At 39.7% G+C, this 17,397-nt stretch overlaps 1 protein-coding gene across 1 annotated transcript in view; it reads right to left on the bottom strand.

Moving 5' to 3' along the window:
• The window catches only part of LOC105382082 (leucine-rich repeat serine/threonine-protein kinase 1), a 97,425-nt gene extending 81,587 nt beyond the window's left edge, over positions 1-15,838 (bottom strand). The window contains 3 exon segments of the mRNA XM_048629739.1: positions 12,650-12,815; positions 13,216-13,407; positions 15,523-15,838. Of these exon segments, the coding sequence (XP_048485696.1) occupies positions 12,650-12,815; positions 13,216-13,407; positions 15,523-15,573 (409 nt within the window). The 5' untranslated portion in view covers positions 15,574-15,838.
• Positions 15,839-17,397: the final 1,559 nt, after the last annotated feature.

Here is a 17,397-nt window from a genome sequence, read left to right as displayed (position 1 = left end):
ATAATGTAGATGCACATAACGTCTCTATAAAAAATGATTGTGATAAACTGTTTTCAAGAAAATTTTACGAGGGAAGAATGTCAGAGTGGATAGAACAGCCACAATGAACCCGCCTAACATATTTTATGCAGAAAATACTTTTAGCATTAAGTCCAACATTTGTACCTACTTTTATTTGTGATATTTGTACAATAAAGAGTTAAAATAAAAAATAATAAAAAAAAATGTACTTATTATAAGTCTGTATATATTTTTTTCACTGTCGTACCTGCATTTCTTGTTAACTACCTAGACTACCTACCTACCTATATTTTGGCGTTCTATACAAAGGTGCACCTATACGCGTTCTAAAGCAAAAACTCTATCAAGCTACTTTAATTAATATAATGATGAATACCCAACTATATTTTAATATGAACGAGATGGAGTGTCAGTGCAAAAGAAACGTCTCGACAAATAACAACCCACTTCACCACTGAGCTCTTATTTTTGACGACCGAATGGCGTAGTGGTTAGTGACCCTGACTACTGAGCCGATGGTCCCGGGTTCGATTCCCGGCTGGGGCAGATATTTGTTTAAACACAGATATTTGTACTCGGGTCTTGGGTGTTGATATTTATATTTAGTATCTATCTATCTATGTATTTGTGTAGATATATCAGCTGTCCGACACCCATAACACAGGTTCTGCCTAGCTTGGGGTCGGATGGCCGTGTGTGAGATGTCCCCACATATTTAAAAATTTTCAAAAAAATTCATTGGTACAAATGATAAATAAAATACAAGTACTTAAACAAAATGCGGATAATTTTTTGCTTTGTTTTTGTATGTGATACACCATCTTGTTGTATATTGTTAATCTAAGTATACAAAGTTGCATCTACACGCATTCTAATGCAAAAACTCCAGCTAGCTTCTTTAATTATAATTATTACCATATCAGTCTAAACCATCGTCTTTTATACATGTTAGACCTGTTCTTGGGTTATGTAAGCTTACTAAAACATCTAAGGTATTTACATAGAACCTCTAGTTTTTTTATAGAACCACTTTTTGCATAAGCTGTTGCATTTCGTTATAAATAAGGAGGTTTCTGATCAATTAAGGAGTACGAGGATTTTAAGCTGGTACGCTGATGCTTGATGTCTGATGCACAGATGCACATGTAAATAGATTTAAGCTTTTTCTGAATAAACTTATTATTATGGCGATGAACCGATGAACGGTGGTACAACTACGAACACGCAAACTTAGCGTGGGACGCTCTCCAGCCATTAGTGACTGAATGAAAAAGACCGAGGAATTCTTATAATTTTGGCTGGCTCTTGGTGGCATATAGGTAGACTGCCACATTATGGCAATCAAAGTATTCAACCAAATACCAATGGACATTAAACAAGTACCTGTAAAACACTTTAAGTTCAAACTTAAGAACTGGCTTATTCAAAAAGTTTTCTATACATTAGACGAATTCTTTATGCATAAATAATATCTTAGTATTAAATTTTAATGCCAAAATTGAATTGAAATTATCATAATTTTTATTATTTATTAATTGCTATTGTTAATGCACGATTGACATATTTATAATAATTTTTATAATTGCACAAATCTTTCTTATAAATGTTTTTTAATGGTTGCATGTTTCTGCATGTTTTGTTGTTGATTTATACGAGTATGCCTGCCTGTTTAATCTAATTTTATGAAAATATTATGTTAAGTATACTTAACTATAATTTGCATACCGAACAATCGGTGAAACTTGCCTGACACTATTTTATTAATGTAAGACCTAATTATTGTACCCATGTTTCTAGCAAATAAATGAATCTGAATCTGAATCTGCTAAGTCAAAATATGTATTACTGGCTACTGGCGATCAATGAAATGAAGTTCCAGTGATGTACCAAATTACTCATAAACGGAAAAGACTAGCTTAATGACGCCGTCTGCAATTAACTTATATACCTAATTATTTTACAGCGCATAAAAATATTACGAACTAAAAATACAAATTATTATATTTTGTTAAAAAATATATATTACTTTATTAGGGCTAATTGGCTAATTTTAACTTTTACCTTTATATTGCTAGTGAGTGTATTTCACATAATATTTTTTTATTTTGACACAGACATCCATCGATGAGCTAACGAATATCTTAGGCCTGGGTCTCCTATTTACGCCGTAAGTCGCGTCCAGCGTCACGCCGTAGGCCGCGTCACGATGCTCACTATAGAAATGTACTGATGCGGTCTCGCCTCGTCTCGACGTTGGCGCGTAGACGCCGTAGGTAGGCCGTAGGACGTTGATCGAAACGTTTACGCCAAAGTCGGACGACGCATATAGCATAAAATAGGAGACCCAGGCCTTACAGTATCTATCAGGACGCAGATCCAGTTAATTCAGCTCACTTAACCCGCGGATGTGGATCGTTCAACCGGATCGATTGACCCGTGACCCGCCGCTGACATTGACTGATTGTGAGATAGTTATGTAAGTGTGACTCACTCGCCGACTCGCATTGTTACTTTAGATTTACTTATTTTAGTGCTTACTTCGCGGAGACCACCGGCGTGGGAAGCCGTCGGGGCAAACGACTTTAGGTACACAACAAGTACACAGTTAAATGTACTTCCTAAGATTTTTTCATTCATTTAGTTTTAGACAATTTACTCTTAGTTTGATTTGAATATAACTATCCGCAGGGAGGAATTTAGCCATGTATCCGACATACTGTGAAACTTTCTATACGGGACCAACTCTGAAATTGCGATTTCAGTCCTTAGAAGTCGCAAAGGGCGTCAGGAACGTCTGGAAAAGAACTGTGGAGGCCCCCTGCTCCTTTAACTGCCAGTTTCTATAACTCTATCTACCGATGACTGCTAGTTACAGTGCCACAAACTTATCTGTTCCGGTGAGAGCGAACTAAATTGATCCATATCTCATTACTTACCAATGAATTGTATATTATAAAAGATTAGATGGGTTTATTAACACCGCAAGAGCGAATTAACAATACGAGCAAACATAAAATCTTAGAGAATTATGTACGAAATATTAGACATTTATGTGAGCTGTCACCGGAACAGATAAGTTTGTGGCACTCATTGACAAAGGAATAAAGAGAGGACATGGCATATCCACGAAAAAAATGCGCCTACCTAAACTTTGGTGTCAATAAAAATAGCGGCTTTTTTCTTAAAAAATGTAAACAAACAAATTGTTTGACAGCTGAAGTACCTTGTGTTTGGATGTCAATCAACATGGCGACCGGTCGCAATTTTAGGCGCATTTTTTCGTGGATATGCCATGTCCTCTCTTTATTCCTTTGTCAATGGTGGCACTATACTTTCATACTATTTTGATTTTGACACATTAAAAGTTACAATCTGTCAAAATCTTATGAAAGTAAATAACTACCAGTCATCGGTAGATAGAGTTATAGAAACTGTCAGTTGAAGATAGATAAATAATCAGAATTCTTGGCATAATAAGGCTACTATTATTCCACGATGAGTGCACAATGCTCACTCAATGAAATTAAACTGCCTTATTACCTACCTAACATAATTACATTAATTACATACCTTAGCATTAAATATACCCATTTGTTACATAATGAAGATGTTAGTAAAAATACTTTCACTGGAATAAATTAGCGAGATAAGTCTGAAAATAAGAGTAAATTATCTAAGCGGAGTTAAAAACTGCCGTTATCGTGATGTATGGGCGCTGAGTTTTGTTTTGACTGGCTTTTCTGTCCGGTGTACAGTTCAGACGACCGAATGGCGTAGTGGTTAGTGACCCTGACTACTGAGTCGATGGTCCCGGGTTCGATTCCCGGCTGGGGCAGATATTTGTTTAAACACAGATATTTGTTCTCGGGTCTTGGATGTGCCCGTAAAATGGCAATAGGCCCGCCCCCTATTACATTGGGACTAACATAACTCTCTGGCGAAAAGTGGGTGCAGCAATGCACCTCTGCCTACCCCGCAAGGGACTACATTAGTACAAGGCGTGAGTGCGTGTTTTTTTTTTTGTATAGTTCAGTTAACTAAACTTGGCACGTTTACAGTACTCACACATATCGAGTCGAATGGTGTAGTGGTTAGTGACCCTTACTGCTATGCCTAAGGTCCCGGGTTCGATTCCCGGCTGGGGCAGATGTTTGTTGAAAGACAGATTTTTGTACTCGGGTCTTGAGTGTTGATATTTGTATTTAGTAGGTATGTATCTATCTATGTATTTGTGTAGATATATCAGCTGTCCGACACCCATAACACAGGTTCTGCCTAGCTTGGGGTCGGATGGCCGTGTGTGAGATTTTCCCACTCAAGTATTTATTTATTTATTTATATCGCAATTTCCCTATATTTACAGTAAGTATGTTTAACTGGGCTATATGAAATAAACAAATAAGATTTTGCATCTATCATCCATCATCTTGCCACTAGATTTAATAGATTTGTACTTAATTAAAGGTTATCAATCAGTTGAACACTAGACTAACTGAAAGTCACAAATAAAAAAAACACCCTGTTTAGCTAGCCAGCCACATAGACCAGCCTAGTAGGTACAAATAAACTATTTGTTTATGAATGTAGGGATTAAAAGAACACATATTCCTAGTCACACGTCACAAACATTGAACACCTAAGACCCCACAACAACTATTCGTCTTTAAACAAATATCTACCCCAGCCGGGGATCGAACCCGGGACCTTCAGCAATGAGACTCACTAACCACTGCGCCACCCAATCGTCAAGTGAGTGATCATCAAATGAAGCAATAAACCTTACTGAGCAAAAATTTAAGAATTATGTTAAAGCTACATTATGTAGTAAAGCTTACTATAGTATAAATGATTATTTAAACGACAAAAACGCGTGGTCTTGTCCACCTCAGCTAAGGCTATTGAAAAAACCGGCCAAGTGCGAGTCGGGCTCGCGCACAAAGGGTTCCGTAGCAGCAAATATAATAAACTTATTATGTCACCTATCTCAAAAACTATAAGAGATACTTTGATCAAACCAAAAATCGTTGAAAGAGTTAATTAGCATGCATCACCTCTATTTTTTTTAGAATTTTATACCCCGTAGTTATAAAAATAGAGGGGGGGGGACATACTTTTTACGAATTTGAGAGCTGATATCTCAAAAACCGTTCACTTTAAGAAAAATGTTTTTTAGAAAACTTTATATCATTTTAAAAGACCTTTCCATTGATACCCCACACGGGTATGTACATCGAAAAAAAAAATTTCATCCCTCAGTTACATGTATGGGGGGCCCCACCCCCAATTCTTTTTTTTACTATTTAGTGTCATATTTTTGTAGCGGTTCATACAACACATATTCCCATCAAATTTCATCACTGTAGTACTTATAGTTTCCGAGTAAATCGGCTGTGACAGACGGACAGACGGACAGACGGACAGACGGACATGACGAAACTATAAGGGTTCCGTTTTTGCCATTTTGGCTACGGAACCCTAAAAATGAAATGGATATGGGTACTTAGGTAAAATTGTAGGTACTAGATATAAGTAAAAATTGTAATAGATTATAAGGAAAAAGTTGAAAAGATGCTCGAGGAGTTTCTTTCGCCATTTCTTTCCTTCTCAATGACGGGGCCTTTGTGAAATGGTGGTAGATGACTATCGACAAATAATTGTAAAATTTTACGTCGATTAAACCATTTGAATTTGAATTTGAAGTTAGGAATTCCAACTTTATCAAGAACAAGAAGTGTGGCGACATTTTTACGTGGTCGTCAGAATAAATTATACCAAAATAAACTAAGTTTCCGCTAAACCAGTTTAGAACAGGCTACCTGAGTGCCTAAGTATGCGATAAGTGAATTCCCTAGATTTTATCTTTGAGCGGTACCGTTAGCTAAAGTACATAATGCACTCACGGGCAATGAAAAAGTACCACTTACAAAATGCCTAGACCAAATGGTTACTAAAAAAAAAACACACGCACTCACGCCTTGTACTAATGTACTCCCTTGTGGGGTAGGCAGAGGTGCATTGCTGCACCCACTTTTCGCCAGAGTGTTATGTTAGTCCCAATGTAATAGGGGGCGGGCCTATTGCCATTTTACGGGCACATCCAAGACCCGAGAACAAATATCTGTGTTTTTAAACGATTACAATAAACACCATATTTACGTTTTCAGTTGGTAATATTGTGATGCGCTGTTAAATCAATCAATCAATCAAAATCGTTTATTTGGCAAAAGAAAGAAAATATTACAACTAAGGTACAAATATACATTGGTTTTGTAACTACTAAGTTCAATAATTGATCACTGAAAACCTAAACTAGGTTAAACCTGTATCATAGGTTTCAGTTCCTTCCATTTGACACTAGAGATAGAAGTTTACAATTTACTACAAAAAAATCTCCAAAGTAAGGCTTTAAATGTACTTCAATATTGCAAACGGCGTCATTTAGCTAGCCTTTTCCGTTTAGGAGTTATTTCGTACTATGTACGACGACCGAATGGCGGAGTGGTTAGTGACCTGACTACTGAGCCGATGGTCCCGGGTTCGATTCCCGGCTGGGGCAGATATTTGTTTAAAATACAGATATTTTTTCTCGGGTCTTGGATGTGCCCGTAAAATGGCAATAGGCCCGCCCCCTATTACGTTGAGACTATCATAACACTGGCGAAAAGTGGGTGCAGCAATGCACCTCTGCCTACCCCGCAAGGGAGTACATTTGTACAAAGCGTGAGTGTTTGTTGTTGTTCATGCTATGTCAATGGAACTTTTTCATTACTCGTGAGTGTATAAAGCCGTCGGTCCAGCTGAGGCCCGGGTCTCCTATTACGCGCCGTAGATCGCGTCCAGCGTCACGCCGTAGGCCGCGTCACGATGCTCACTACGTCTACGCGCCAACGTCGGCGTGTGAGGGAGACCGCATCAGTACATTTCTATAGTGAGCATCGTGACGCGGCCTACGGCGTGACGCTGGACGCGACCTACGGCCTAAATAGGAGACCCGGGCCTAATCCAGAGGGCGCTCCACGCCACGTTTGCCTTACATTAATAGGTGGATTTGACGAGTAGCGTGACCAGCGAAGGAATTTCTAAACTAGACTGAGCATTTTTTGTTTGTAACAATAATGAGTACACGAAAGTAAAGCGAGAACTGAATGTATTATGTACAAGTGTTCGTTAATCTGCTTAGTGCCAATTTCTCCATAGTCGGTTAGAGCATAACCAGGGAGTAGTGGTTGACTGTTGACACATCTGTCATGAATTTTATATGGAGATGACGTTTAATTTATAACTCAACCCCTGTCGGTTAGATAAGCGACTATGGAGAAATTGGCACTGACAGTGACTACCATTAGAGCTGGACTAGGATTTGTCACCGTCGTGATGTGAGAATTGGAGTCATATAGTGAGATAGTTGTCAGATGCCGACTGCCCAAGGTGTGACAACGATAAGTATGACAACGTATAAACCCCCAGCGGACAGACTTTAATTTTTAAATCCACTGATGGGTAATAGAGGTGTCATGAAAAATATGTAAATCAATTGTTAGTATGTATCGATAATATTATTTGATTCTTCTATTTGGCACCTATGAGTCATACGTGCCAAATAGAAGAATCAAATAATATTATCGATACATACTAACGATAATATTCCTCCTGCCCGCTGGACTGACGACCTTAGGCGGGTGGCGGGTAGTGGTTGGATGAGGAAGGCCGAGGACCGAGTGTTGTGGCGCTCCTTGGGAGAGGCCTATGTCCAGCAGTGGATGATTATTGGCTGATGATGAGTCATACGATCAAACTGTTTGCACTAAGGGTCGTGAGTTTCGATATTTGTGGCGACTGTGTACCTACTTCCAGAAGTTGTCAATTGACCTAGGTCCAATAAAGTTTCGCAAGTCCAGCTTAGTAAATTGAATACACTCTCTTATGCTCAACGACAATCAACGCAATAAAAGTGATCATTATGAGGGGATGATTTTATCATTTGATGTAGAAACTAAACCTTTAAAAACTAAGTAAATAAAAAATATAATTTCTTTTGTGTTAGGTTCCGTAGTTATCTACCTACGGAAAATTTATTTGACTAGTAGAATGTGCCGAAACATTTGCACTAACTAAACGAAAAGATGCTTTGCAATGCACCTCTGCCTACCCAGCTAGGGAGTACCTTAGTGCACGTAAGAGCTACCACTATTTTTTTAATATAAAACATCACTTTTCACACCACAGCATATTCATTTCCACATATTTCACAACACACAAAACCACAATATTGGGTAATCCTGAACAACACTGAACCTTTTCAAAGATATCTCTTTTATCAATCACACAACACAAACATAAAAACTATGTTTACTAAACAAACATATTTCATAAAACAAGATAATAAATATCGATATATGTATTTTTTAGACCGATACACGCGTCAAGCTCGAATGGCGGTCAGCCGGCAACTAAATTGAAGCACTTGACACATTTGTAACGAATGTATTATGTGCTCGAATGGATTTGGATTTATTAGTGCCCGTGCGTATCGCGGCTTAATTTCTCTGTACCGGATGAACCGATTTTAGTGCAGTTTTTAAAGTGATACTTCGTTGGACCGAATCTGTCGTTTGTGGTAATGTCACGGACTAAAACACTTAAACGTTGGAGAGTCCAAGGTTGGCTTATTTTTTGGCTACAACAAAACTTTAGGTTACCTGTGTATTTTATAATATGAAGGGTCGTCGCGTCGGGCCAAAAGGGTAAAGGGCGTCCCACGCTACGTTTGTCTGTTCATAGTCCCGTAGATAGCCCAATGCAACGGTCATCGGTTCCTTACAATCTTTATACCTATTATGGTTTAGGTACTGCATTTTTAGATTGCAGATTTAAAGAGCTGTAACCTTAGTTCTCTGACGAATCACCTTATTTCTGATAAATGCAGCAGGGATATAACTCGTTTGTTAATAAGAACATACAATGTAAAAAACCGGTAAGAACAGAATGCACCACAGTGGGAAACCATCCGAACTGGTTCCCTTTAAAAGAAAAAAAGAGCTTAGCCTTAAAAAGATTTCCCGTTGGTATAAATTCGATAGTTTTAATGAGGTACAGTACATTCAGTCAATGAAAAAAAAAACATACAGACGAATTGAGAACCTCCTCCTTTTTTCGAAGTCGGTTAAAAACATAAATGCGGCTACCTAAAGTGTGTGTTTTTTAATCTCAGATATTAAATTATTATTATTATGTTGTTGTTTTTCCATCTCGGGACCATGGGGTCCCGGACATTTGGAAGGCGTGCATGGGGCCGAAGCCAACATGCAGAGGTCCTTTTGACAACATTAATCTGTATGAAATGAGACACTAACCGACGATTTTCCCTGTGTAAACTATAGAGTAAACCCAAGGAAAACCCCCGGTGAGTGAAGGACTGTTGTAGGATATGGAGAAAACTAATACAGGGTTATGGAGTGGGGTGCTAAATGGACTGGGTAACTGGGACTATGGAAGGACTATGGCCCCTGCCTGACCTATACGTTTCACACACGGATAAAAAGGCAGGGGGTGACTCGCACACACATTAAATGGGCCCCCAAAACAGTCGCTAGCATATAAAAGTGACGTAGCAACAAGGGGGCAACATGGCATGAGGTGCTGAGGATGGAGAGGTATACCAAGGCTCTCAGAGCAATCGCGGATGCCGGTCAAGACCCCTACAAGCACTTACTGGATATACTTTTTTTTTTTTTTTTTCTCCGAGCATATCTGCTCTAGCGGTACACCACTCAAGCCAGCCAATGAAGGCAAGCAAGAGGTGGGAGATCCTGTTCCTCGTCAGTGTTCACTCTAGGCAACCAATAAAGGCAAGCCAGAGATGAGGAACAGGGGTTCTCCCCGGCATCGGGTGGGTGGGGTCGCTAATGCCCAACAGCTCGCCACAAGCTTCCCTGCCGCATTATTATTATTATTATTAAACATTTATTTCCAGATACATCATCAGAAAGATTCTGAACGGTTCATCAACAGTCGATTGTCCCGCCAATAGAACGACGAGACAATCTATTTTAAAAAACAAACTTTATAGAGTTGTACCTAGAGTAGTGGCTAGATGAGGAAGGCCGAGGGATCACCGTATTTTTTTTAACTTCGAGCAGTTTATGTACTTAATTAAATTATAATAATTACTTATATGTATCTACCTGACTAGAAGTATCTACAAGTAGAGGGGACATAAACAAAGGATTTGAACTTATAGCAAAAACTTAATGCATCAGCTTAAAAAAGTTATAACGTGTTAATAATAGCCAATCATCATTAATTTTAAGGAACCAAATAGCCACTTTACTTGTATCAACAAAAAAACTGGTTGTTTCGACTGTTCTGTTACATAACGGACAAGATAATTAGTATAATTTATATTTTCAACAGGTTGGTTTTAAGCTCAAGGTCTGTGTTGAAAAGTGGATCTATAAAACTAAGCGCATTTTTGTAGCAGTGAACTTATGGCTTCGTAATGCGAAAATTCAGCGTTGTTCGTCACCTTTTTTACTCTATCTATACTATAGATAATATACTATAAGTACTATAATATATGTCTATACTGACGAAAAACGAACTAACGAGAGCTTTCATGCAATCCGCACACTTAATATAACGGCTCTATCTCGTAGTAAAAGTGCCAATTGAGTGTCAATTTTTAGATAAAGATTAGATTATAAAAAAATCTTTTTTTAAAACCAAACTCAATGATCCAGTTTGTTTGTCGATTTGGAGAGAGACTCGACCCCCCCTGACACGCATTACGCTGCGTTTTGCGTGACTGCGTGTCCGAACAATGCTAGCAACTATCCCCGTTTTTATAGAAACCACGCACAGGCCAAGATAGTTACTGTAGACAGAATTTGAAAAGGCGCTGATGATCAAAAGACGTAGATTACCATAATATTGATACAAGCCATAATTAGCCAAAATACCCAATATAGGTACCTAAAAACGCAAATTAGTAAACGACGCAAAATAACAAATTATCGTAAAAGACGCCATTGATCAAATGAGTCAAAATACCGCAAAAAGGCGCATAATACCCAAAAACGCAGATGACACCAAAATAGGAAAAGACGCAAACTACCGAAAAAGAGTCAAAACACCAACCTCTCCTCTCCCGCAGCAGCGCGGCGGTGCTGCGGCGCGCGCCCCGCTCCGCCAGCGCCAGCGCCGAGTCCCCGCTGCCGTCGCCGTCAGTCGGACACGCGCCGCGCGCCAGCAGCACCCGGGTGTTCTCCGCGGGACCGGGGACCGCCGCGCGCGCTACTAGTTAGCTACTACGCAAGTGCAATTCAACAGACGCAGTTGACCAACAGAGGCAAAATACCAAAAGACTCGTTTGACCAAAATACGCAAATGACCAAAAGACGCAATTTACCAAGAGACGCAAAATACCAAAAGACTTGTTTGACCAAGACCCTAAATATCATAGGTCGCAATCGCAAAATACCAAAATCCACATATTACCAAAATACACATAATACCAAGTGACGCAAAAGACCAAAAGTGCAAAATACCAAAAGACGTAAAATACCAAAAGTAGCAAGATACCAAAAGACGCAATTGACTAAAAGTCCCAAAATGCCAAAAAATACAAATTACCAAAAAATGCAAAATACCAAAAGACGCAAAACACCAACCTCACCTCTCCCTCAGCAGCGCGGCGGTCCTGCGGCGCGCGCCCCGCTCCGCCAGCGCCAGCGCCGAGTCCCCGCTGCCGTCGCCGTCAGTCGGACTCGCGCCACGCGCCAGCAGCACCCGGGTGTTCTCCGCGGGACCGGGGACCGCCGCGCGCGCTACTAGTGAGTTTCATTCTACAGACGCAGTTGACTAAAAGACGCAAAATACCAACAGATGCAAGACCAAACGGCGCAAAATACCAAAAGACCCAAAATACCAAAAAACGCAAAATACCAAAAACGAAGTAAACCAGTAGTCGCAAAATACCACAAGTTGCATAAGACCAAAAGTCGCAAAACACCAAAGTCGCGAAAGACCAAAACTGCAAAATACTGAAAGACCTAAAACACCAAAAGTAGCATAATACCGAAATTCAAAATACCAAAAATCAAAATACCTTTCCTCTCCCTCAGCAGCGCGGCTGTCCTGCGGTGCGCGCCCCGCTCCGCCAGCGCCAGCGCCGAGTCCCCGCTGCCGTCGCCGTCAGTCGGACACGCGCCGCGCGCCAGCAGCACCCGGGTGTTCTCCGCGGGAACGGGGACCGCCGCGCGCGCTACTAGTTAGCTACTACGCGAGTGCAATTCAACAGACGCAGTTGACCCAAAGACGCAAAATACCAAAAGATGCTGAACAAACGACGCAAAATACCAAACGATGCAAAATACCGAAAGATCCAAATGACCACAAAACGCAGTAAAACAATAGACGCAAAATACCAAAAGATGAAAGACCAAACGACGCAAAATACCGAAAGACGCAAAATCCCAAATGTTGCAAAAGACAAAAAAAACGCAAAATACCTAAATTTGCAAAATTCTTAACGTAGCAAAATACCAAAAGTAGCAAAATACCAAAAGTAGCAAAACTCTAAAAGTAGCAAAATACCAAAAGTAGCAAAATACCAAAAGTAGCAAAATACCTCTCCTCTCCCGGAGCAGCGCGGCGGTCTTGCGGTGCGCGCCCCGCTCCGCCAGCGCCAGCGCCGAGTCCCCGCTGCCGTCGCCGTCAGTCGGACACGCGCCGCGCGCCAGCAGCACCCGGGTGTTCTCCACGTGGCCGCGCTCAGCCGCTATGTGCAGCGCCGTCTGTGGAAGGGTGAGTGTGAAATGTGGTGGTATGGGTTTTGGTTTTTAGTCTATGTGTTTTGTGGAGAGGAAAGTTTTGTTTTTTTTGTTTCTATTGAATTGAAGTTTCCGATCCACAAAACTGATTTCGTAAATTCTATATACTACTACATTACGTATGGAGGAGTGCTATAGTCTATATGTTATGCCGGTATTCCCATAGCAAACCCATTAAAGGATGTGATGCTTGCCCGGAAAAGGTAGGTAGCAAATTAAAATGAGATGATGCACAAAACTGGAGTCGAGATAGCAACAATCAGGTAATTTTATTTTAAATTCTCTCTCTAAAATCTTTTAGTTAAAGGAAAGCACTGTTAACAGCCACATCAAAAATCTTTACAGTAAAATAATAAAAACCTACCTTCCCCCCATTAGCCGGTGAGCTAACAGCATCAATATCCGCGCCAGCCGCACACAGCGCCTTCAAGCAGCTGCTGCGCTCAGCCAGGGCAGCCGCATGTAAAGCTGTCCGGTTCAAGGCATCCCGTGCATTGACGTCCGCTCCGTTAGCGAGGAGCTCTTGAAGAAGTTCCACATTGTCCCACAGTGCGGCCTGTAGAAATACTCTTTAGTGCCCACAAACAGAAACAGTTTCATAAATTAAAAAAAATAATACAATCGGTAGCCTTATTACTAAAAGTAATCTCTTCCAGACAGAGTATAGAATGCTTATTGAGAAAATATACTAAAGTTGTATCTACTACATACAAATAGGAAAGATTTTTTATATTGAAAAGGCTGCAAAACTGATTTAAAATTTCCTTTTGCCGTGTTATCATGCCATTATAAAGTTACTTCAACTGTGATTGCTTTAAAGTGCTTTTTATATACAGTATTTGAATTCTCATGAGAAACCCTTTATAAATAGGTGATGCAAACTTCGCACATTGAAGCCTTATTAGAAAAATAAAAAACATTTTAAATTTTTTTTTATTTATATGTATATGTTACTGTAAAAGCCCGAATAACGGTAAATCCTAGGATTTACCAGTAAATCTTAGGATTTACCAACATGAGTTGGTAAATGTAAGGATTTGTGAAAATGGGTCATTTTTTTCGGGCTTTTACCATTAGAATTTGGTAAATGCTAGGTTTTCCCACTGACACCTAGTAAAAGTTGGTTTTGGGAATAAAACAAAGATTAATTATTACTCTGACGACCGAATAGCGTAGTGGTTAGTGACCCTGACTACTGAGCCGATGGTCCCGGGTTCGATTCCCGGCTGGGGCAGATATTTGTTTAAACACAGATATTTGTTCTCAGGTCTTGGATGTGCCCGTAAAATGGCAATAGGCCCGCCCCCTATTACATTGGGACTAACATAACACTCTGACTCTGGTGGTAGATGACTATCGACAAATAATTGTAAAATTTTACGTCGATTAAACCATTTGAATTTGAATTTGAAAAAAATTTAAAATTTGAAATTTGAATTTGACGAAAAGTGGGTGCAGCAATGCACCTCTGCCTACCCCGCAAGGGAGTACATTAGTACAAGGCGTGAGTGCGTGTGTGTGTAATTATTACTAGTGCTGGGAATAAAGTGCTGGATTATTGGAAAATAACTTTATTTTCACTCATTCACTGAACAATAATTTAAACACGGAAACCGGAAGTAAAATAATTTTCACGTATTATTATTGTGGACGTCGAGTAAAGTAGATTGCAATAATAAAATTAAATATTTCTTAAGTTCGGTTAGTTATAAGTTATCATCATCATCGCGACTCATTACGTCCCCACTGCTGGGGCACGGGTCTCCTTCCAATGAAGGAAGGGTTTCGATCTAGTCCACCACGCTGGCCTAGTGCGGGTTGGTGGACCCCAACACAAGCAAGCTTGTGCTGAGCGAGTTGTAGTGTAAGTGGGCAACCCGACTGTCAGACGTTTTCAAGCCGCCTGAAGGCCTCTGACTAGGCTTAACGACTGCTGCCGAAGCAGCAACCGGGACCCACGGCTTAACGTGCCGTCCGAAGCACGAAAGCACCCAGAAAATAACCACTTGAAATCGGTCACCCATCCAATGGCTGACCATGCTGGTTGTTGCTAAACCTCAGTGATCAGTTACGATCACTGAAGCCCGCTCGACTACGGACGCTTTGTTCGACTACGGAGGTTATAAGTTATAACCTGGCTTTTTCAACATTTACCGTCCCTTAATGTAAATCCTAAGATTTACCAAGTGAATAGTGGTAAAAGTGCGAATCCCAAAATCTTTCGGGCTTTTACCATTAAGAGTTGGTAAATCTTAGGTTTTACTCGTAAATCTTAGGATTTACCGTTGTTCGGGCTTTTACAGTAACATATATATCTTTTTTAATTACACATTATACTTACTTACTGCAAACAATCTACTGTATTTGAGTTGTGTAACCACATAGGACATATTATTCTCCATAGTGGAACCAAAACTTTAGAAAGTGCTGTATAGCTTAGGAGACTACTTACTTTGAAAATCATTTTGTTATGGCAGCAGAATCAAAGTAAGCATATGTTTATTGATTTTAAAAGATTATATACAATTACTTGAGGTGGTTTAGTGTTTACAAAGCTTCATAGTTTACTGCGAAAACATTAAATTAAATGATAGCAAGGGAGGTAATCCAATAAAAAATCGCTGAAGTCGCAACTACTTTAACCGCATTTGTAAAGGAAAACTGCACTTACCTGGTGAAGCAGACGACCCTGGAAGTTATCTTCATCAGGACTGAGGTCCATGTTCAATAGATTTCAGATAATTCCGAGGCCAAAACATACATTTCCGGTGAATAAAGTCGGTCATGCGAAAAAATATTTATTTACGCCTACACCGTCATAGTTTCAGCGCAAACACAAGTCAGATAAAATAACACAAGGTAGTAATGTTTTATTTGGTAACTTGAAGGCATAAATCCGTCAATATGATAAGAATTTGCACTATTTTATGGACATTATTATTATTTATTATCGATCGAATTCAAACTTTCCCATTTACTCGCATTGACAGCTGATTTAAGTGACGTTAATGAGGCGTTTGTTAAAAAAAAAAAAAGTTCCTTTTTGGAGAAATAGATGGCGTTGTCTGGGGTTGTACCAACTTTCAAACCCTCAGAACACACTCAGATCACAATATGTTATTCTGTGAGGTTAACGAAATGTGAAAGTGACGTATAGTGCCACAATCTTATCTGTTCCGGTGGTCAAAATGTGCAACTAACGTGAACTAACGAGACGTCATTGTCAAACGTCATTTCATATTCTGTGCGTTATTTGAGTTGTATGAGATGGTCCTATCGTGGGAGTGGTAGATAGGAATCAAACTCAGGGAATACACAAGGTTCACTGTATATTTTAGGTTCTACAGACACGTAAATAGCAGTTGAGGTAGTCTTTTGCGTATAACTAATAATTCGCGAAGGGGATGCAAGCGAGCGTGATCCAGCCGGGAATATGGTTTTGCGCCGACTGCCTGCGCGGGCTCCGCTGGCCGGTGGCGCGAGCGGGTGTGCGCGGGGGTGAAGAGTGAGCGCGCGGGACGCGGTATGCGCAGAGAAACTGCGCGAGAAACGGCGAGGCGGGCGTGGGACGCTAACATTTTTGGCGCGCGATTTAATTTCGCGGTAAAACTAAAGATAGTGATGTTACAGTTGTCAATTTCTGCGAAGAGGCTGACGCTACGTTATTTAATTTGTTTTGTGATTTTCGGCGTGAAAATAATGCCAAAAGCGCTAAAAAGTGATGCAAGAAAAGTAATACTAGATATATTGGCTTTTATGCAGGAAAAATAACGTATTCAGGCGCCTTTAATTCCGTTTGAAAAATTGGAAGAACGAGTTGCAGCGGCTACAGGTTAGTGTTGCCAAATATGACGAATAATTTTACCCGTATACTCACATGTAATTTTATTAATATTTTCACCTCATCCCGTGCCCCAGCAGTGGGGACGGGATGGGTCATAATGAAAAGTATATAATCTTTATTTTTCTTTGATTACAGGTGACATGTCACTTTAAATCTTAAGCAGTATATACCAAGAAGAATTTCGCCTGCAGCGATTTTAGACGAAATAATGATGATTAATGACATGTTCTCCCAACCTACTATCAAGGGTTGGCTGGAAAAAATTGCTTTTTGGCAATTATCCTTTGTACATTGTCTGAATTTCTTTTAATTTTATGCTCTTATTTCTTGTTACTTTAGAAAATGTAAAATATAGTGTTCATAAATAAATAATAATTAATAGTTTTTTTAAGTCTGTCTATCTCGGTATTTCCACGACCCACAGATCTGATATTACCTAGACCATTGTAATCTAGATTTAATCTCCTATATAAGAACATAATTAGAGCTTATTTTATTTATGTTTGCCGTGTACAAATGTTGTTTGATATATCCTCTTTCATTTACTATCGTCCCAATATTTTGATTTATCTATACTTATGAATGTAGGTACCTAATTATAAAATAGGCAATAGCAGAAATGCATTGTCGTTTAAACCACAAATAGGCAAAAAATTTAATCGATGGCATCACTGGATTCGATCACAGCGATGCCGTCACCGG

This window comes from Plutella xylostella, chromosome 24 (assembly GCF_932276165.1).
Source record: "Plutella xylostella chromosome 24, ilPluXylo3.1, whole genome shotgun sequence".
NCBI classification, from domain to species: Eukaryota; Metazoa; Arthropoda; class Insecta; order Lepidoptera; family Plutellidae; genus Plutella; species Plutella xylostella.
The sequence above is the reverse complement of the archived record's forward strand: the minus strand, read 5'-3'. Positions and strand labels throughout refer to the sequence as shown.